At 49.8% G+C, this 21251-nt stretch overlaps 2 protein-coding genes across 2 annotated transcripts in view; both read left to right on the forward strand.

Moving 5' to 3' along the window:
• UBTD2 (ubiquitin domain containing 2) overlaps positions 1 to 1614 on the forward strand; it is a 41509-nt gene extending 39895 nt beyond the window's left edge. The window contains exon 3 of the mRNA XM_072348406.1: positions 1034 to 1614. Coding sequence (XP_072204507.1) covers positions 1034 to 1431 — 398 coding nt within the window. The 3' untranslated portion in view covers positions 1432 to 1614. The remainder of the gene's footprint in view (positions 1 to 1033) is intronic.
• Positions 1615 to 10565: 8951 nt separating this feature from the next.
• STK10 (serine/threonine kinase 10) overlaps positions 10566 to 21251 on the forward strand; it is a 42221-nt gene continuing 31535 nt past the window's right edge. Inside the window, exons 1-2 of the mRNA XM_072348464.1 lie at positions 10566 to 11001; positions 20855 to 21019. Coding sequence (XP_072204565.1) covers positions 10846 to 11001; positions 20855 to 21019 — 321 coding nt within the window. The 5' untranslated portion in view covers positions 10566 to 10845. The remainder of the gene's footprint in view (positions 11002 to 20854; positions 21020 to 21251) is intronic.

A 21251-nucleotide genomic window follows, 5' to 3' on the forward strand; every position in this document is an offset into this window, starting at 1 on the left:
GGATGCAGTTCCCTTGGCATCTCGTTTCCCTGGCTCCACTGCAGGCGGTGACGTGTGCTGCGCGTAGCAGGGCTCGTTTCTTGGCTTCTGACACTGCAATCGTAGGATGTTAGAGAAACATGCTGCTGTTTTTCCGAGGTAGCTCTTGAAATGCCTTCATAAAGGGTGTGTTTCATTTGGTGTTTAAAAATTATCCGCTTTAATTTATTAATTCTGCAAGAGTCGTAGTTCTTGAGCTGTTTAGTGTGTGTGGTCTGGCTTGAGTAGGGAAGGATGTGCTGTATGCAAGGCAGCACAGCAGTTCCCCATCTTTAATAGCAACAGCCAGGTTATCCTGGGGAACCTCTCAGGAGTCTGAGGAGATGGAAATGACTCCTGACACTACAGGGATGTGGGACTGCTTTAAATCTGCTCTGGTTCCGTGTGTGCCACGTGTCACTGCTTCAGCAATGTGCTCTGTTTGGAAACGCAGAGTTGTCCAGCTTGGGTGGCTGTGTTTGTTTTTTCTGGCAGCAAGCATTAAAAACATAGAGCCTATATGAAGCCATTTCAGCTATTTCTGAATGTTTGATTAGTTACAAAGTCTTTTTTTTTTCTTCATAGTGGGCTTTTGCCTCCAGTCTTTGCCATTTTGTCTTTCCATAACTCGTGGTTGGGATCATGTAATTCATCCCAGTAGTATTTTCTGGATGTTTGCATGCCCTAAATACCAGGTTGTGCTGACAGCGAAATGCTCTTCTTCATGGCTCACGTAGCATACAGCTCGCTCCATCCCTTCCTTCTTGCTGAAGTTTATCAGCTCTGTTTGGAAGGTTGGGTACGTTTGGGGGAGTGCTTCAATTCAACCCCGGGTTTCCATGTGGAAACAGGTAGAAGCAGTTCCAAATGAGAACTTGAGGTTGATCCTTTAAGACCTCAAGTGAGGCTTAATTGATGCCATAACAGTGGGGTTAACACTCCAAAGTGTGACTGCTTCAGTTTTAAACATGAAACATATCCACACTCACTGTTTCCTGTTCTCTTACCCCCTTAGGTGCTCTTACAGAGTGTTACGATGAACTGGGCAACAGGTACCAGCTCCCCGTCTACTGCCTCGCTCCACCCATCAACATGATTGAGGAGAAGGGCGACCTGGAAACTCTGGACATCCCCGACCCACCGCCCAACTCAGGGCATGAATGCCAGCTCCGTTTGCGCCTGTCCACAGGCAAAGACCTCAAACTCATGGTCCGCAGCATGGACACGGTGTACCACATGAAGAGGCGGCTGCATGCGGTGGAGGGAGTGGAGCCCAGCAGCCAACGCTGGTTCTTCTCGGGCCGGCCACTTGCAGACAAAATGAAACTGGAGGAGCTGAAAATCCCAAAGGACTACGTGGTACAAGTCATTGTGAGCCAGCCCTTAGCAAACCCAACCCCGGTGGAAAACTGATTTCTGCTCGTTTATCGATTCTCCTTCTCTCCCTCTCTGTCGTGGGACTGGTTTTCACTGCCCTGTCTTCTTTCGTTTTGTCCTGCTAATGGATTGGTTCCAAGAATTGACCAGCAAAAATTCCATCTGTGATGGAGATCTGCAAAAACAAAACATAAAAATATAAACTGGCCTTTGGGGTTTGCCTGATCTCATATTTAACACGGCAGCAAGCAGCAGAGGGTGACGGCAAGGAAAGGAGTGGGGAAGGGAAGGGAAAAGGGAGGGTATGCAAAGAGGGAGGGGCGAGGTTGTCTTTCACTTAAACAATAAAAGCATGTAATGATCCTTAAAACTGTAGGTGGTGTCCTGATCCACGGAACGAGAGTAAGAGAGCACTTTTATTTAAAAAAAAAGTTAAAAATGGATATTTCACATCAGCACCACCTACAGTTCATGCAAGACTTGCAGCCGCCCTGTCTAGGTCCTGCTGTGTGTTGTGGGGATCTTGCTGGCTAACCCAATGCACGGCTTCGTTCAGGTGCTGCCAAGGCAATGCCAGCCCTGGGTAGGGAGCGGGGCTGGGGCTCAGTCCCTGTCCTTCTGGCAGCTCCTGCTGTGCTCAGCCCACACAGTTGTACATTCCAAGGTGGCAATGCAGTCCTGTGCCATTGCTGGCACCAGCGCTGGGGATGCAGCCTGCTGGGGCCTTAGGCAATAACTTTGTGAAAGTATACTCCCATGTACTGTACTGTAAACCTACAAGACTGACTTTGCCTGAAGTTTACTGGTTGACTGGCACCCGGGTATGTGCCTGCCGCAGTACTGTATAGCACTCAGAGCATTAAAACAGACTTTGGACAAGCTAGCTAGGAGGAGTGGTGCGCTGGTCTGCAATTAAGGGTGAGGTGCATGACTGCTGTCTGGTGGCACCGGTGTGCCTGCTGCAATAGGCTAAGTGCAGTTACACCCAAACGCAATGGATTGCAGCCTCCCCTGCTCCGTTCTGGAGGGCTCCATGTGGAAAATGGTAAGAACACAAAAGTACATGAGTTTCAGCTTTTCCTGCCTTGTTTGAAGCAGCAGTCATTCTCGGTCTGGAGACAGTCTCACCAACACACAGCAGCAGCCCAGAGTGTGGCTGTGGTGTCCAATCAACAGTACTTTCCCTTCAGAATGTAAGAGGAGCCCTTGTGGCAAATGACAAATCCTTGTTTAGTCTCAAAAATCTGACTCTGACAAACATACCTGGGGGGGAAGGATCTGATCATTGGTTACCTTGGGTAGAGATGCACTCTGATTCTCGGGCTTGTCTGGCAATGCCTTTGCTTGAGACCAAATCCGCTGCTCCTTTTCAACTTCATTTCTAGTTTGCTTGCTTTTTCAGCCATCAGTGTAAGTCACTCCTTCAGGTCTGACAGCTGGCCAGGTTTGATTTTTTTTCACTGATCTCTGCCTCCCCATTCTGAATCTGCGACCTAAACCTACAGTTATCTCAGCTCTTACTCATCTGCTGGTGAAACTGCTGGGCTAGGATTGGCCATTTGAAACCTGATTAATTGCGTAGAACTCCATTTGTCCGGCTCTGAGGGAGTTTCTTGCTCCCCAAATATCACTGCAGAGCCAGAAGGAGTCATGGCGAGTCTTACCCAACAGAAGGAAGCAGATACAGGTAATAGTTGCAGCCAACCTTCACCTCTTGGAAAACAGATCCACATCTTACGTGCATTTCTTCTCTATCCCAAAACAGCTTTCATTTTGATCCCCGTGTTGTACACTAAGATTTCCTTACAGCTCCTTAAGTCCCAGTTTTGTGCAGGATGATGGAAGTGTAATGGCAGAGCTGTGCAGAAAAATCAGTTTCTGGTTCTCAGAAACACCCAAGTGACTTTTTGCTTCTTTGTTTGTTTTCTTTTTAAAAGATTAAATCAAGGCTGATAAATACTAATCCAGAACACCGGTTTTCTATTGTGGAGTTTTTTATGACGAGTCTGCTTTCTTATACTGGGGTTTTGCAGCCAAATCTTTTGCATTCCAGAGGGAAAAATAATTATTTGGTTTATAGACAACTCGACTCTCTTTGATTTTTCACTGGTCGAAGGGTGGTTTTGTGCCAGGAAGGCTCTGCTTGTCGTGTAAGGCGCAATTGTACATCTTCATATGAATGTTTGCTTCCCTTCGGTCCTTACTGGGAAGGGGAAATTGTGGCAGGTGATTAAGAGAGAGCAAAGCTAAAACCAGCGTGATGTTTCTGAAACTACTTTTGGAAGGATTTATTTTGGAGGGGTTTCTTTTTCATTCAGGCAATTGTCACCGTGTCCAGCTTCTGAGATTAGACCACATAGGAGCTGGGAGACTTTGTTCTTCCTTTCTTGCCCCTCTTAGAATGGCATCGGTTGCATTATGCTGTCCCAGATGATCATCTTCTGTGTTAACTGGTTTTCTGGCAGGGTTTAAAGCAATGGTCTGAAGGCTGTGCCATGTCTGAGCAGAACAGAGGGCAGGTTGGTGGAGGTGCTGTGTTCTCTGACCCGCTCTCCTCTCTCCTGACCATGAAGCACACAGCCAGAACTGACAGAAGTTCAGTGGTAGAAATGTTTCTGCAGGTGGCAGTGAAATCTTTTCATTTCTCCTTTATGAAACAGCAAATGTGCTTAGCACATACCCTGCTGGAAACAAAGTTTACAGGATTTACATGCAAAAAGAATTCCGAGTTGCAAATACATATATATAAATATGTAATAAAAATCAGTAAGGAAAGCATACAGCATGTTGAGACTAACTTATCCCTTGTATATTCCTGAAGGCTGCAGTATGCAATGAGAGAACAGTCACTTCTGTCTGCAGAATGCTTTGTCTTTGTGCTCCGGGATGGTCTGCAGTGCTGATGCCAGTGTAGGTGATCCAGGTTGGGTTCGCATGGAGCTCATGATGGTTCCCAGAGCAGGGCAGAGGGAAGGGCTTGTTCCAGCGCAGAGCAGGGGGAGGCATGGCTGAAGTGAGTCCAACCAAACCCTGGAATGCCATTCAGCTCACAGCCCCAGGGAGAAGTGGGATGAGGGCAGGTCTGTGGCTGCTCACATGGGGAGGATGAGAGGAGCCTGCCAGCGCTGCCCGTGTGTGTAGCAGGGTGGGCACACGCTGAGCTCAGTGCTGCTGGCAGCCTGGGCTGTGCCGGGCTGAGTGTGATGCAGCAACTTTGGTGATGCACACAGCCACGAACTGCAATGCCACGTGCACACAAGTGAGGAGAGATAGGATTATGGTGTTGTTTCTTTTTTGCTAAGCCTGTCAGCCCTTTGTGTCATTCCTGATCAACTCTGGCCACGAGTTGAACCAGCAGATGACTTTTTTTTGCTCTCTGATGTTCTTCAGATTTTTCTACCCTCTCTTGTTGCTTCTGCTTGACCCAAAAGGGACAAAGCAGTAAAAGCCCACACTCCTGGGCAGCAGGGAATGGAAAGGACAGGAGCGCTGCCTGCTGGGAGCTGCAGGACAGTGGATGCTTGCAGCAGGGTGCTCCAGGTCTTCCATAGCCAACTGGCAGCACTCCTGCATGGTGCTCTCTCTGCATTGGCTGCTTGTGCATAGCTGTGTATTAGCATCCTGCACAGAGGACACAGCTGAGAATAACTGCACTATGAATGTTCTTCTTAGTTGTCTGGAAGCCTTTATTCTCCGGAGCTTGGAAGACTCACTGATGTGAATCAGCAGTGTAACGAGTTGGGTTTTTAATAGCCACGGAAACGCTGAAAGTAATAGAAATAACACAGCAAATGAACTCATCCAGCAGACAGAGAGCAGCTCCTCCTTGCCTTCCACAGCGAGCTCACAGGTTGGCTTGGGGAGGAGGGGGGGAATTTGTTGATGCAACAAGGCAACACGTGCAGTGCGAGCAGCAGTAGAGCAGATGGCCAATTGACAAAAGTATCGCTGTAGTACGACATGCTTCTGCATATATATCTATTGTTAGTAAGTAATGTAAAAAGTTCAACGCTGCTATCAGAGATCCTGGTTTGTTGCCACGGCGGGATGCTTTTAGCAACGGGATTTTGAAAGCATTTTAGCTGTGTAAGTGTTGGCAAACTGAATGCTGTACATTTCTCCATTCCTGTCTCATTCAGGGACGCAGGCAGTAGCGACATTTCTGACTCCTAATATTCTACAAACTCTTTGCTGTGTCACTGTAAATACCTTCCAGACTCCCTGCACCTTTTGCAGATCATGTTAATGTTGGGGGGAGGGGGTGGGAAATGAAGGATTTTTGTTGGCTTTTTCACTGCGCTGCTCAGATCTCCTTCTGTTGAAATACAAGGAGGCTCTGTTGGAAAGGGGCTTTCCTCCTTCACCCTTCACCACTTCCCCATAAGCCCAATCCCTGCCGGCTGGCAGCTCTTGGGCAGCTCGTGCTCCCTGGGACAGCTTGGAGAGGGATGCTGAGAAAGGAGTTGCTGCAGAGTTGCTTTGGGGATGGGGGATGAGCTTCCTATGCTCTGCAAACCGGCTTGGACAAAACAAAACCAAAGCCTCTCATCCCTGAGGTGGTGGTTGTCTGCCTTGCGAGTTAACCATTGTAGGAAGTCTTTGAGCTAAACTCGGCAGCCATGCTTCTGTCTTCTCCCAAAGAAGATACATGTCCTGCTTTTTATCTGCAGCTGCAACGCTTCTGCTGGTCACTGGCTGTATATACAAGTCTGCCTGCTTCCATTGTCATAAAGAGTTTTTGACTGCTCTGTTCTGCCGATGGCTTTCCTCTTCCACGCTTCATCCATTCAGATGCTTCATAGCCGCATGCGTGTGTTGCTCTTGTTCATAGGAGATGGAGATGGAGCTCCTTCCATGGCATGGCACCGAGCCTACAGACATCAGCAGTCAGAAGATGAGATGTGTTCAGCTTCGTTCTGTGGACTTTGAGACTTGTCATAAATGCGTCCATTGGACTCTCCGTGAAGAATCGTGTTCAGCAGGACCACTTGTTGGGTATTTATCCAGTAGAACTCCGTGTTTGTATCCTGTACAGACGGTAACCATTTGATCAGAGCCATGGGGCAAATAGAGAACTTAAAATCCTGACTCCTGCCTTAAAACTCTCAGCTCATCTCGAGCTCCAGAAATTCTGCACCTGCCCATCTCAAAGCCCATTTCCTTAGGAAATTCCAGCCCAGTTAAAGGCTGGAGACGATTAAAGCAAAATTAAAACAAATTAATTCTTACCTGACGGCTTTATTAAAATAACTAACTGGTCTTGTCATAAAAACCCTGATTGTGCCTCTCAAGTCCAGGGAATGTCTAAAAAGTGGAGGTGGCTTTCGAGCAATGATTGGAATGACGGCATTAGCTGGAGGTTCGTAAGACACTTGCTTTCACATGTCCTGAGCAAGAGACTTAGGTTTGTGTCCTCTCTGCCTCATGGTAATGGCTTTCAAAGATGGCTGGTACCATCAGATTTGTACTTCTTGAATAAATCTCTTCATTTTTATGGTAAAACCTTTTGTACGCAGTTTGTTTGTGTGTGCCACGTAACAAGGAAGCGTCCGTATTCTGTAGGGCACAGTGCTGGAGTTGCACTGACACAGAGAGGATGTCATTCCAGCACAGCAAAGACGAGAGAATCCCAGCAATGTGACCTTTCTTGTTTTCTCCCCTTGTCATTTTGATAAGCTCTCTCGGAATCAAACACAGAGCTGTGTAAAACATGCCTTCTAACTTTATCCCCCTCTCTGGCTCATTCGGTCAGTGAAGAACTCCCGGCCTACATAAAGATGCTGTGCACGTCGGGTCACTTTCAATGCATTCTGTGTTTTTGTTGTACCTCTGTTCCTTGGCTGACATACGGCGGTAGCGTGTGCACATTTTTAATCAGTGGCAAAGCACAAATAGGTTGTCTTTAGGCTGTTAAATGATGTGATGGTTTTCTTTTTAACCACGGGAACATCTTTTGCCATTGAGAGCAAACCATCATCACCTCCTCTTGGGTTGGAAACGCTGTACAAAATTTCCTGTACTGAAAACAGAAAAAAAAAGAGAGAGAAATTCTTCTTTTCCTGCATTTAAAAAATAAAAAGTAATAGCGGAAATGCCACGCCTTAAGGAATAAACACAGCCTTGGTTTTCTTTTTGAGCTTCTCCAACAGGGCTTTGAATTCTGAATGGGAATCCTGCAGTTCTCTCATGACCTCTTGATACATCACGATCCCGGTTGGGCACAGACATCATGCTGAGCAGCACAGCCAAGAGTGGTCACAGCCATGGGTTGGTTGGACCCAGTCGTCTTCGTGCTCTTCCCAACTGTAATGGTTCCGTGTTGGTGTGTGACAAAGTCCTTTGCCAGGAGCTGTGCTGCCCATGGAGAGCCCAAGCAAGGCAGCGCCCAGAGGGAGTAACCACCTCATCATTACATGAGCTGGTACGATGTCTTCATTCAGGTCACCACTTTGTAGCCTTGATTAACTGCCAAATGTGTCACAGGAGCATTTTGTGAGCCACGTTGCTCAGAAATGGTAGCACAGCAAACACGGCGGTGCTTTGGGTTTCTTTTCATCTGCTTTCCTGGTAGAATCAATGTGAATTATAAGCAAACAGGTTTGTGACTTGCCTGAATTTATATATGTATGTTCCTTTTATGTGTGTATGGACATGTTCCCATATAGAGAGAAGAGATTATACATACATGTAATACATATACTGTCCCTGGAGGTGTTCAAGAACCATGTGGCACTGATGGACATGGTCAGTGGGCACAGCTGGGGTGGGGGTGGACATGACAGTCTTGGTGGCCTTTGCCAACCTTAATGATGCTGTCATAGGAGTGTGGGGGAAAATGCAATATATGGAGCTGTTATATAGACCGCTTCCATTCCATTCTAGCTAACGTGGAATGTGATGAATGTTTATATTGTGACAATAGTGGTAGTTCATTGCGCTCTGTCTGGCTGCACAAAGTCACGCGGAGGTTGGGGAGGTGGGTGCTGTGGGTGTGCTGAAGCCGTGCGTCATGGGGGGTCAGCAGCTGAGCTCACAGACGGCAAGTTTCCATCCTAATGAATCCCTTATGCTACAGCCTCACAGCTTCATTAGGGGAGGTCTGTACCGGCAGTGTGTTTGGAGGAAGCTGAACGCTGTGATGCCATGTGTAAGGTGAGAGGGGAAATGCATTCACCAGGATGCTGCATCCAAGGGGTAAACAGCCAACATTTAGCAGGAGAAGCTGCCTCTCTGCCTTTCCCTCCACATGGCTTTAATTAAGTGTCTGAGTTAACACAGAAAGCAGCATTTCCTTCAGTCGAACCACTCCTCATGAGCAGTAATGAGGACGCAGGGACTGCCTGACCCCCAGGCGTGCACTGCTAATGCAGAGCAGAGAGAAGGCAGCAGCAAGCTGACAAACCCGAGTGGATCCAGGGCTGAGCCTCAGAGCCCCTCTGTGCATCACAGAATGGCTGGGGAGCACCGTGTGACAGGGAGGGATCGTCCCCAGTGCCATGAAGAGCCACTGTTGTGATTTGACTTTGCTTCTCCTGGATGTCAGTGCGGATCACTGCAAACATCCTGAGCTCTGTGTAGCTCAGTTTCTGGTTTTGGAGGTAGATAGCTTAGCAAAACAGCCTTGACTAATCCAAACTCAGAGAGACCCCCTTGCCCCAGCTCCTGTCCCCTTCTCCAACACGCTGCTTCCCAGCTTGCTCAGGAGAATTTGGTTCCAGCTCCTTGCCTGCAGCTCATCCCGAACATGTTACAGGCTAATGGGGCACCTCCCTGGCATGTTTCTCCACCATTCCATGATGAGTTCCAGATGTGGCTGCGATTCATAACATCTGGGGCTGGGTGTGGCTGGGCACGGGGAGAGCAGAGCAGAGCCTTCACAGCCGTGTTGCACAGCCGGCTCACAGCATCCCTTCCACCAGGCAGCCCCAAATAAGGGACAGCACCAGGCAGGTCCTGCTCCCTGCAGGAGGGCACAGGGAACTGGTTCTGTTTGGAGGTGGAAAGGTTTAGGAGAAGACTGTGAGCACTGATTTCCTGCTTTGAAGGATATGTGGACTGCCGGATGATGCTGCCATGCAGAGAATAAAGGTGACCTCTCGCTGGCCACACCTGCAGGAAATCCCAAGCCCCATTGCTCACAGACAACTAACTTCTGACCCATCCACAGTCGGTTGTAGCTCAGTTTCAGCTGCCCCAGAGCTGGGGGTGCCCACTGGGGCTGGGCTGGGTGTGCAGGTGCTGCTGCCTGATGGAGAGGAGGAGCAACCTGTGGCTGTGAACAGCCTCACATAAAAAGCTGCTGGCAAGACACCTGCCTGCCTTCTAGCATGGAGCACGGCTGCTTTATGGAAAGGATTACACGGTGAGGTTGCGGCAGGACTAAAGACTGAGTTTCATTGAGCCAGAATCCCCTTTTGCCCTATGTTGCTGGCATCTTGCTCGTACAGATGTGAAGACTTCCCTTATCACCACCTTTTGTGTGTCTGTTATCAGCTCACGGCGGCCAGGAGCTGGTTATCATGTCTGTACAGCACTGGAAGCTGACCTGGGGGCTCTGTGTGCTGCGGGGACACAGGGGGCGATAACAACGTAAAATCAAGCAGGGTTATGGGCTGCCAGAAAGAAAAGGAGGGGGGAGGAACAGCGTCAATGGAGCCTGAAATCCATCCCAGTCTTTGGGAGTGGTCCCATGAGCTGACCAGGCCAGGTAACCTTCAGAGAGGAGAGGGCTGCAGCTGTGTGCTGGGACTGCAGCTGTTCTTCATTCTGAGACTCCCAATAGCCAGTTCTCTTGGCAATGAAGCCCAGAGACAGCAGATCTACTGACAGAGTATCAAACGTAGGGTAAAAAATGCCACAGCTCATTTTCCATGGCACACTCCATCAGAGTTGCACTAAAACTTCCAGAGGGTTACTTTGCAAAGAGTCCACGAGTGGAGAAATCACCTCTCTGAGCTCCCCTAGAGTCAAATGCTGATTGGGAAGGTGGATGATAGAACGAGGAAAATGCCCATAGGGAGGTCCACAAGACTTTAGGAAAAACTTCCCCGGCTGCACCGTCGGCTCTCTCCCCTAGATGTCCCCATTTAATACTTGATTTTAAAGCGGCTTTTCAGAGGGGCTTGAAGTTCTTCCAGGGAGAGCGTGCGGACCGGCACCGAGCCGGGTCCCAACCGTGCTCACTGCGCCGGCTCTGCTGGCAGCTGCTCAGCTCGGCAGCGTATTACAGCACGGTAGTGCCGAGCCGTGCCGAGCCGGGCGGGGCGGGTGCCGGCCAATGGCACGGGGGGGCGGCAGGCAGAAAGGCCAGCAGGTGGAGCGGCGCCGGCTCCGTGTGCGCGGCTGCGGGCGGCTCCGTGCTGCCCCGGGGTAGGGAGCCGGTAGCTGGCGGCGGCAGCGTAGCGGAGGGGGAAGTGCCGTGCTGCCGGCTGTGCGAACGGCCCCGGCAGCATGGCTTTCGCTAATTTCCGCCGCATCCTGCGCCTTTCCACCTTTGAGAAACGGCGTTCCAAGGAGTACGAGCACGTTCGGAGAGATTTGGATCCCGGCGAGGTGTGGGAGGTCGTGGGGGAACTGGGGGACGGAGCCTTCGGCAAGGTCTATAAGGTGGGTGCGCGTTCCCAGCACCTGCGCTCCCTCCGCGGTGCCGCAGGGACCCCAGCCCTACATGCTGAGCTGTGCCCGGAGCCTCGGGCTGCATCTGCGCGTCCCACCGGGCACCCGCGGGGCTGGGAGGGGGGGAAGCCTTCTCTCCTGTAAGCCGGGACAGCGGGAGAACTTTTGGTTCTGTAGGACCGAAGTGCAGCCGTACTTGGGGCTGGGGCAAGAAGGGAGAGAAGCACTTTGTCTGTCTGTCTGTCTTTCTCTCTTTCTTTCTTTCTTAAAAAAAAAAAACAACAAAACTTATTATTTTTTTCCTTCTAAACTGTCAAACTTCGAAACTTTGCCAGACTGTCGGAGCAATGAATAGAGAGCTCGCTGGGAAGGCAGCCGTCTCGGGGCTGCCTCCAAGTTTTGCGAGCCTCCAGGGGTGCCATTATGTGCATGGAAGCTCAGTGAGCAGAGCAGCCCCTTCCGATGGGTACAGTGCTGTGACACTTTTACCTTTAGGTTTCTAAAGGCCAAATACCAAACCGGACTTTGCTCCCCAAAGCTCACCGGGTACGGGCTCTGTGCTGCTCAGCTCTGCTGTATGGCAGCTGGGCAGGGCGGGATGCTGGGGCTGGCTGGAGGAGCAGGTTGGGTTCCAGCTTCCCTGAGCGAGCTGCCCTGGTTGCAGAGATCGTTTGGAAGTGGAGCTGTGAATGAAGCTGTTTGGCAGCTGCTTTCTGGCAGGCTCGTTAGAACGTTCAGCAAGGTATTGCCATTTCAGAGCTGAGAAATGCAGTGACCAAGAGAAGGGTGAGAAGGGAGCTGGCTGTTTGCAGGCCAGGACAGCGCTCTGCCATTTATTTTCTTCATTTATTGCCCTGTTATTTGAGGAAAAACACTCTAAAAATCAGACTTAAAGTGGAAATCTTTGGTGAAGGATCCAGTCTTCTGTTGTAACGCAATTGCTTACAACTGTGACTTAATCTCTAATATATTTATCAGTTTAAAAGTGGCACCTGTGTTAATTAGTTCTTCTGTGACCTGCTTGCTTGGTGTTGTGTATTGGAAACCACCTTGTATATAGCAACACTCACCCTGGCCTGGGTAATTATTTGCTTGTATTTGCTTAGGTTTCTTGTGCAATGAAAGGAATGAGGTAAACATTGTAAAGTAAGTTAATGGGCTTCTGAGACAAATGAAGACTTGGAGGAACACCTGATTTATTTCTCCTCTACTTGAAATGTGTTTCCCATACCCCAAATAGTGAACTTTAAAGAACAAAACAACAACAAACAACTTTATCAGTGGCTGGATTGGTTATTAAATGCATTGTCAGACCTGAATGCCTTTGCTGTGAACTCCAGCCTGACACGACATTAAATTATGGTGGTAACTTTGTGTGCTGTGCTGTCAGCCTGTCAGACAGCAGCACCGCTGTGTCTCCAGCTCACTCCATCTCCTTACATCCCCTCTCCAAGCCGAAGGAGGACATGGGCTGTAGCGCGTGACGCAGTGCAGGCCGCGTGGTTATAGCCCAAAGTTCACTCTGTCTGCAGCTGTAATTGTACTTTAACAACTAAATCTAGACTGCTTAAGGCACGGGGTGGCGGCTCACCTTGTGACGAAGGAGTGGGCTGTTCTGCTTCAGCGGTCCAGTTTCAGTTCTCCATCTTTGAACTGTGCCCATCCTTCATCTTGAAGGACACGGTTGGCCTTTAAGAGCTCTTGCACAAGAGCTGGTTTGTTTAAGAACCCCATGAGATTCAGGTGACACATTACTATAAAGCCTTGTTTTAGCTAATAACTGGTAGTGTTATTGCAGAGCTGTTTCCTGCCGTGTTAAGGTTTAACTTGCCTATTGTCTTCCTTTGTCTTTCCAATCTGGAGCACGACCCCAGTGATGATGTGTATAGGATGGTGACGTGAAGGATTACGTTTGCTGCAGTGCTCTGCTCAGCTGCCAGGCAAGCCCAGAACAAACAAACCAGCCCTTGTGCACCAGGAAAACGTAGGTGGCCGAGGTGCAGTGAGAAATTGTAATCATTCTCCTCAAGTTGCTTTGATGTCAATTTGCTTTTCACACCAAAGCAATCATTGGGGGTGTTTGTATGGCGGTGAGAGCTTCAGGATGTTTCAATGAAGTTCCTGCCTGCCCTCCGTCCCGCAGCATAGGGATGTGATGTAAGCCATGCATCCTGCCCTGCCACCCCCATGTGTTGGACTTGCGCAGAAAGATGGGATTTATTCATACAGGGAATGGTCTGAAACACAACCGGAAAGCTCCGTGCTGGGAGACATTTACATTTTGGTAGAAGGAAAACTGTGTTTATTGGAGTGGGTTTAGTTTTTATGATGCTGGGTCTGAGCAGGGTGGGGGAAGAAGGGCTCAGCTGCACAGTGCCGGTGTAGCTGCATTGCTGAGTGCTTGGGGAGCTGTTCCTTGGTCTGCCCAGCACTCAGCTGAGCAAAGCTGAGCTGGTTTGACACAAAAATAGAATGGGCTTGATTTCAGTGTGTGTTAATTACAAATAATCGACTCTGTAGTAGAGACTGAAATGTATATGATCAGCCTTAAGAAACACACAGTTAGTGAGAGCTACAGGAATTCCCCTGTTTCTCTATGAAGCCTGCTCTCCTTTCCCCAGCAAAAGGGGACCTGATTGTATGAGGAAAGAGTGAAACTCGCTGCAGAGGGTAATGAAGCTGAAAAGTAGGATGGGGGTGGGGGGAAAACTGCTGCTGCTGCTTTGCATTCACTCTATGAATCCTTTGGTTTTGGTAATTCCAGTGGGTGTGATGAGGCAGCGATAGCAGCCCACAGAGAGCAACGCGCTGCGTTCCAGATGCACTTAGTGACTTTCTTCAACCAAAGTTCATTAAATTGGCGACGTGCAGCCAGTCATTAGGTTGGTGGTCAGGAGCTGCAGTCACAGTGTGAAGTTTGCTGAGCCCCTGCTATCAAACATACAACTAAATGCAATGTAAACATAAAAGCACGATGTCCTACCTCGGAACCTTTTATTGTCAGCAGGAATGGATGCACCCTGGCTCTTACAGGCCTTGGAGAGGACAGGGCTGGCTCTTGCAGAGGCATGGGCTCTGCTGGAACAAGCCTGCAGTTTCTCAACCTCTCTGCTGCCTGTCAAACTGTGGGATCCTTTTGCTGTCCCCACACCTCTTGTTGAATGCTATCTCCTCTCCCCAGTGCATGCTGTTGGGTGCTGCCCTGATAACCCTTTCTTCTGGGCTGTGGGGATGGGATGTCCCCTCTGTGCAGGGCAGCCCGCAGCTGCCAGCACTGCAAGACTCTGGGGCACTTCATCTGAACCCTCCATCAGTACCTCGGTGTGCCCTGCTATCTTTTTTAAGATGCAGCTTGAAGAGCTGTGTGTGGGTTATCTGATGTGTTACGGGGGCATTAGTGCTTCATTCATAGCCCTACAGTCTCTAAAGCTCTGTTTTGGGTATGGGTGGTGCTGAGAGCTTCTTCTAAAGTGCTTCACATGGGGAGAGAAGAGGAATGAGAATACGTTTCTCCTTTACTGAGGGAGCTGTGGCCCAACGATACTAAACTTGGTTGACCTTTAAACTTGATTAAACTTAACGCTCACTTGAAATGCGCTGACACGGGCACTGCTCCATCCCCGCTGAGGGCAGAAGGCTGTTTGCAGCCATGCCGAGCCGTTGCTGTGTGTGCAGGGGGAGCAGGATGACTCTCCGTGCCCTAAATATTTTGACAATGATTTCTGTGTCGTGGCCCAGAGCTTGGCACCGCTGTGCAGGGTGGGCAGCTGCATGGAAGGGAGAGCTCAGAGCAAGGCCTGGGGCCTTTCGCCCTCAAGTCTCATGATCTTTTTGAATGTTTCCCCCCCCCCCCCCCCCCCCTTGTTTCTCTGAAGCAAAGATGGGGGATGTACTTTCTCCTGTCCTTGTGGTAGTGCTGTCTGTAAATCTGGGGCTTTCCTAAGGAACCTTAAGTAAAACCCACCCTCGCTGTTGCACTGTGTGGTTGTGCAGGGAGCTGTGCTCACCCACAGCCACGTGCCCAGTCCCCTGCCTGTCTCCTACCCCATGCACACAGCCTCTCAGCCTGCTGCCAAGCCCTTAGCACTGTGTGCTAAACTTGGTGCAAAAAAGGTGCAACCACTCAAAGTGTTTTGGTTGGTTTTTTCTTTTTCACGCTTTAATTCTTTTTTTCAGTGCAGTGGCATTGACTGAGTCAAAACCAGGGCAGACATGCTGAACTTGGGGCACTGTGCTCTCCTGGATGGTTCATACTCCATCTATCCAAGTCTGCACAGGCTGAAAGCCTTCTTATCCATGTTGAGCTTTCTTCTTCCCTCACATGGGTTTTTCTTCTATTTCTTCCATTTCTGGCTCATGTTAGCACGGTGCAGCCAGCTCAGGTTATGTTGTTGTATACCGGCACAGAAGCTTCTCACTATTGCTTTGGACTGTCCTGCTGTGCCTGGGTACAAGGTTCAAAGCACTGCACAGAGCTTGTCTGCTCCTCAGCCAAGGCGTTGTTGCTTGGGTTTGTTGGCACCCCCTGCCTTCTGCTGGGCTGTTTCTGAGCCTTTAAGGCAAGAAGGACTGCGTGTGCCATGCTCTGGTCACTTTGTGTGTCTGTATAGGGAAGAAGTCCTTGGTCACTGCTTGAACTCACTGCCAGTGTTCCTTTCCATTGCACCCAGCATGTCAAACCAGAGGAAGACATTTCTGCATTTTTACTAACGCTTTTCTATTTGTTTTGCAAACCACTTCCACTTCCCCTTAACTCTTGCAAAAGCATTACCATAGCTGCCAGAGCAGCAGCGTGATGGAGCCCTCCTGCCCAGCTTGGTGCCCTCATGGTGCTGTATCTATTAGGGATGCCAGGTGCATGTAGCTCTATGGCTTCAGCAGTGTGATGTGCAGAAGGGGTTGTTGTGTGTGTGCTGCATTTGGCCCTCTGGCAGACAAGGCAGCTTGCTGGCATCCTGTCTTGTCGGGGTAAGGCACAGCGTTATTTCCCCAAAGGCGTGTATTGCACCTGAAAGTCATAACTCACAAGATTAAAATGTCCCTTGTAAAGAGGTGTGCTCATGGGACGCTGCACCAGAGCTGGGTGCAGCATGCAAGGCTGCAGGTGTTCAGACAGAAGGTTTGGATTTTGGGTGGTCCTGTGTGCAGCTAAGAAGCACGCTCAGTCATCCTCGTGTCCCTTCCAGCCTGGGACATTCAGACAGACTGAAGTGGTTCGGTGGGGCTTATGGGATGTGAAAGTAATTTCAGCTCCCATTGATTATTTGGCAATTAATAGGATCACTGACTTGAGCCTGTCTGCTCTGTGTTTATTGATGCAGACAGCTCAGGCAGAGCTCATTGCAAGGCAATTAATCATTATGCTATCCCCGAGAAATACCTAATCATTCAGTCGCTTCCTTGCAAAGACATGCAACAGGAATTTGCTGCATGGAAAACCGAGGCAGGACCATCCATCCCCAACTGCAGCATCCACCGCAAGGAGGCCAGGAGGGGCATCTCCCTCTTGGTTCCCCAACTCAGTATTACCTGAGACATCAGCTCTTGCAGCACCCAGAGAGAAGGAAAAGAAACATGACTGCATATCATTACAAACCAGCTCTGAAAGGGTCATCCCAGGCTCAGGAAGCCCCCAGGGTTCCATGCTGGTGAACAGCACACACAGAACTCCCGTGGCAGCACTTGGAGCATGCTGGCTGCTGGCTCCTTTCTTTGTCATTGATGGGTGAGAGCTCACAGGGACGTTCCCTGTTTTCCCTGTGCCTGCCCTTGCAGCGTGCTGTGCCATGGCAGGGCGCTGCCTGAGGAAGGACAAAACAATCTGCCTTCCGGCAGCGCTTTCTATAAGAGCTTAAAGTAGTTCCTGTGTTTGTCAAAGCTGAGCTTTCACAACAGGCTGAGTCATAGGCAAAGGCCAAACAGCCCTTTGTATCACCTGAACGGCCACCTCTCACCCCTTAAGTCCACGAAGTGGGCAGCACTTTCTCTTACACCTCTGCCTCCAAGGAGTTACAGTGCTTGTTCCCTGTTGTTCCCAATGTGTTTGGGAGCAGGATGCCCCACACCCATCTTTCTCCAGAGGGCTGCAGCAAGATCCTTCCTCCTTCTTGCTTTACATCCCGAATGTTGGCTCCTGGCTTGGCTTTTTGGAAGTGGTTGATTGGGTAACTTCGATTCGTGTTCTCCTATGAGCTGCGTGCCCCACTGCTGGCTTTGCACAGACCTGTCAGGCTGTGTCTGCGCAGTGCATTGATTTGCAAAAAGGCACATAGGGCCAGAAGGGCATTTCAGGCTTTAAATGCCAGGACTGTAATGAATCCAGCTACAGCTCATCCTGGGCACTGTGCTGGCAGCTGTCTGCTCTATATTTTGTGCTAATTAACACTCCAGGGACAAATAATCCATGGCATTAAAATGCCCAGCAGTGGAGGAGATACACGATGGAAGTGGATTTTTATTATTTAGCTATTTTTAGTTGTAACTGACCGGCCGTAGGTCACAGCCTGGCATCAAACAGTTTCTGTTCTTGGGATCTCACCAGCTAGCTGCTTCTTTCACTTCAGCCCACAGATTTCAGTGGAAAATCTGCTGGTCTGGGAAACGCTAATTCATCAGAGTGTGCATTTGGGGGTATTTTGTGCAGGAAATGAAACTCTCTCCTCATCTCTGTGTTTTCTAGAGGTCATTTTGAATGCTGTAGCTGTCTAACAAACTCATTGCTGGTGAGTCAACCTATGGTACTCTCAAGTCATCTTGGTTTTCTTTTCCTCCCCGTTACTGCCTTTTAAAGCCCAAAGAAATGAAAAGTCAGGGAAAATTGCTATCGTGAGATAAGTTCTCATTTCCCTTGCTGCAAAATGAGGGCTTCCACCCCATGGCAGCTCCTGATGGGGATGAAGCTGTAGAGATGCAATTGTCTTCTTCCAGCTCTCAGAAAGCAAGCAGTGGATGCTGCCTTCCCAAGCCTGGCACCATCCCCCCCCTCTCTGTAAGGAGCGCTGCCCAGACCAGCAGCTCACGGACTGGAGGTGCAGGTTGCTGCTGTGTGATGGCTGGTTTGGCTTTTTGAGGCTGGAGCAATCTGTATTTTGCTTTGTGCTGATGTCTTGGGGCAGGTTATGGCTTAATGCACGAGGACAAGTAGAAATCAGAAAAGGCCTTTAAGCCCTAAAGCATCTTTGCTTGCCTCAGGTGTTGGAAACTGGCTTGCAAAGATAGCAGTGTAAGCATTTGGCAAATTTAGCATCCAAACAAACCTTCCTGGAAGAATATCTCTGTTTTAATATGCTGTATGCAGGAAAATACTAGCTGAGGAGCTGGAGAAAATTGCCAGATGTGACTTGCAGAGACCGCACAGCACGCTTAGCCAAAAATTGACATTGCCTGTACGCCTCTGGCTGCTGCAGTGCAGGGCTGTGTCACACACGCTGCCTGCTGATGGGGGACAGCTGTCCCTTGGCTGCTGCAGGACTGGAACGGTGGGAGGGCTGGGGATGGGCAAGATTGTGGGCAGCTTGGAAGGGGTCAGCAGTGCTGCCTGGTGGGGTATGGGTGCTCTCAGTGTGTGGGGAGCGGTCTCCTCATCATGCTGGAGGAGCTTTGTTGTAGTGAAAGCCGACTTGTGCAGCTCGTGGGATCCTGTCCCTTGCAAAACTGCAACCCTGGTGTCTGCCACAACACAGCAGTGGCCAGGAAAGTGCTCTCGTTCAGGTCAGTCCTTATCCATGGGGAAGGGCAGCAGCTGATCACACTGTGAGCATCTGTAAGGTCCCAGAATTGCTGTTCTAACACTTAAGAGATCTCCTGGCCTGTGCCAAAGGCGTGTGGACCTCATGGCCCTTCCTGCTGGCCTTGTATGCCATGTGATGAGGCACTGTGCTGAGCCAGGCGAGTCGAGGGAAAAACAACTCTTGCTCTGTGGTTCTGCCACCAGCAGCATGACTTCACCCACTGCATGTTTGGACTGCAAGCAAAGCAGAGTGCTAACAGGCTCATATCTGGAGAGGAAGCCGTATCTGGAGGTTGCTGGGCTACTCACTGTTAGTAACACGGGTAACGATGAGTAAGATCAGATTGTGGACTGTGATTGCACCCCTGCCCACAGGCTGCTTTGCAGGTCTGTATCCTTCAGACCTACGTGCACAGCCTCTGCAATGCATAGCTCCATGCCAGCCAGGACTGCAGGGTGGCTGGGTGCTGGGACCATGGGGACCAAGTGCCTGGGGAGGGTGAGCAGCCTCGGCCATCAGGGCCACCACTGCCTTGTTGGTAGGCTAAGACCCTGGGAACTCCATGAGTGCCTTTAGGGCCCCTGAGTCCTGGCCTGGGCCCTGCTGGTGGGCCCATGAGGTGGCTGGCATCCAAGGGAAGCCCCACCTTGTCTCACAATATTTACTTTCCCTCCTTGGCTCCTTCCCAGGGCGGTAAGTGCAGAGCAAACATGGTGGGGCACTTGGTGTGGAGCTTGGGAAGCACCATGCATTCCCTGTGCTTGCTTCTGCCCCGGCATCTTGCCCCAGCCTGTCTGCTCTCCTCTGGTAGCTGCTGGCAACTTAAGACACAAACTGGAGGGGAAAAAATTCCCACAGACCCAACAGAAAGTTATTTTCTTCTGAAACAAGCATGAGCTGCTGTCTTGCACTTGGGCAGCAGGCCCAGGTAGAAATGGGTTTGTACCCTGTGGTAAAGACACAGTGGTTCGTGCCAACCAGTGTGAATTCAGCAGTCAGGACCCCCTTATTTTCCCTCTTTCCTATATGGTTTTCCCCTCATTCCCTCCTCGTCTCGCAGTCTGGCTGGTAATACACAGCAGCGTTCTCACCTAAGCCTTGTGAAACTCTTCAGCAGGGCTCATGGTGTTTACACTAGGAATTAATCCTGCTGTAAGCTCCCATGTAGGTTTTGCAGACGCAGATACATAAACCACAAAGCAGTGAGCAATGTCCCGACAGCTCCTTCAGCGTGAGCAACCCCACCGTGACTTCTGCCTTGGGAAGCAGTCATGATCCTAGGAGGAGCAGCATGGAGGAGGGATGGGGAGTAGAGAAAGGGATTGAGCTGAAGTCATACCAAAAGAGCTCAGTGGAGGAGCAGAGTGTGTGAGCTAATGGGGATTTCTTCTGTTCCTCAGCTTGCTGATTCAATGCACTTCTGGGAATGGCATTCAGCTCCTGAGTCAACTTCTCCATCTCGCCCCCTCTCCCAGCCCGTGACGCTCTGATAGCAAGAGCTCTTTGTACAGACTGCCTTGCAAACACACCCTTTTTGCATTTGGTTGCAGATTTTTGCAAAAGTTGTGCAAATTTCCAACTGCAAAATTCTTGTTGGCCCTGACTGTTTTACGGGAAGCAAATGGACATCAGCTGGAGAGCACCTAAATGGTTGCATTGCATGGTGCCTCATGCTGCATTAGCAGCCTTCTTCTGGTGCGTAGCATCTACAGGCAGAGCAGTTCCTATGCAGCTGTTGGTGCTCTCTTTCTAGGCAGTGAGTGATGCTTGAGGAAGGGATGTCCTGTCTTGCTGAGGAAGAGGAATGTAGGGAGTGTGGTGCTGGTTCACAGCTGTACTGTGAATTTGGATGGATTTTGGAGCTATTGCCTACAATATGATCAGAGAACCTTTAGATTCTGAGGCTTCCATCTCCTCCCATGCTACAAACAAGTGGAGATATCTCCTTGTCAGTGTTCATCCTTTGTCTGAAGCCTTGCCCAAGCCAGGGAGAGCAGCAGTGCACCTGCAGGCTCCCATCCTTGTGTTGCGGATGGTACTGGAGGAGCAGGAACTGTGCAGGCTCTGTGTGTTCTTTGCTGTCCTCACCTGCTCGTACTGGTTTTGTCTTGCAGGCTAAGAATAAGGAAACCGGTGCCTTAGCAGCTGCCAAAGTCATTGAAACAAAGAGCGAAGATGAACTGGAGGATTACATGGTGGAAATAGAAATACTGGCGACCTGCGATCACCCACACATCGTCAGGCTGCTGGGAGCCTTTTATTGGGATGGCAAGCTGTGGGTAAGAGGCTCTTCCTATGCGTGACCTGTATGATTGTCCGTGTCTTGCTTGGCAAAGAAGAGATGGGTAACTCACAGTGAAGCAGAACCTTTGGAGCACCTTTGAGCATCAGTGTGAATTAGAAATGACTCGCAGACTGTGCTCTGCTTGCTGGATTTTCTTTGACAGGCAAACTGTCGTCTAACTAAAGCCACTTATAAATAGCCCTGGGAAGATCAAGAGATCTTAACTG

This window comes from Excalfactoria chinensis, chromosome 13, assembly GCF_039878825.1.
Source record: "Excalfactoria chinensis isolate bCotChi1 chromosome 13, bCotChi1.hap2, whole genome shotgun sequence".
Lineage (NCBI taxonomy): Eukaryota > Metazoa > Chordata > Aves > Galliformes > Phasianidae > Excalfactoria > Excalfactoria chinensis.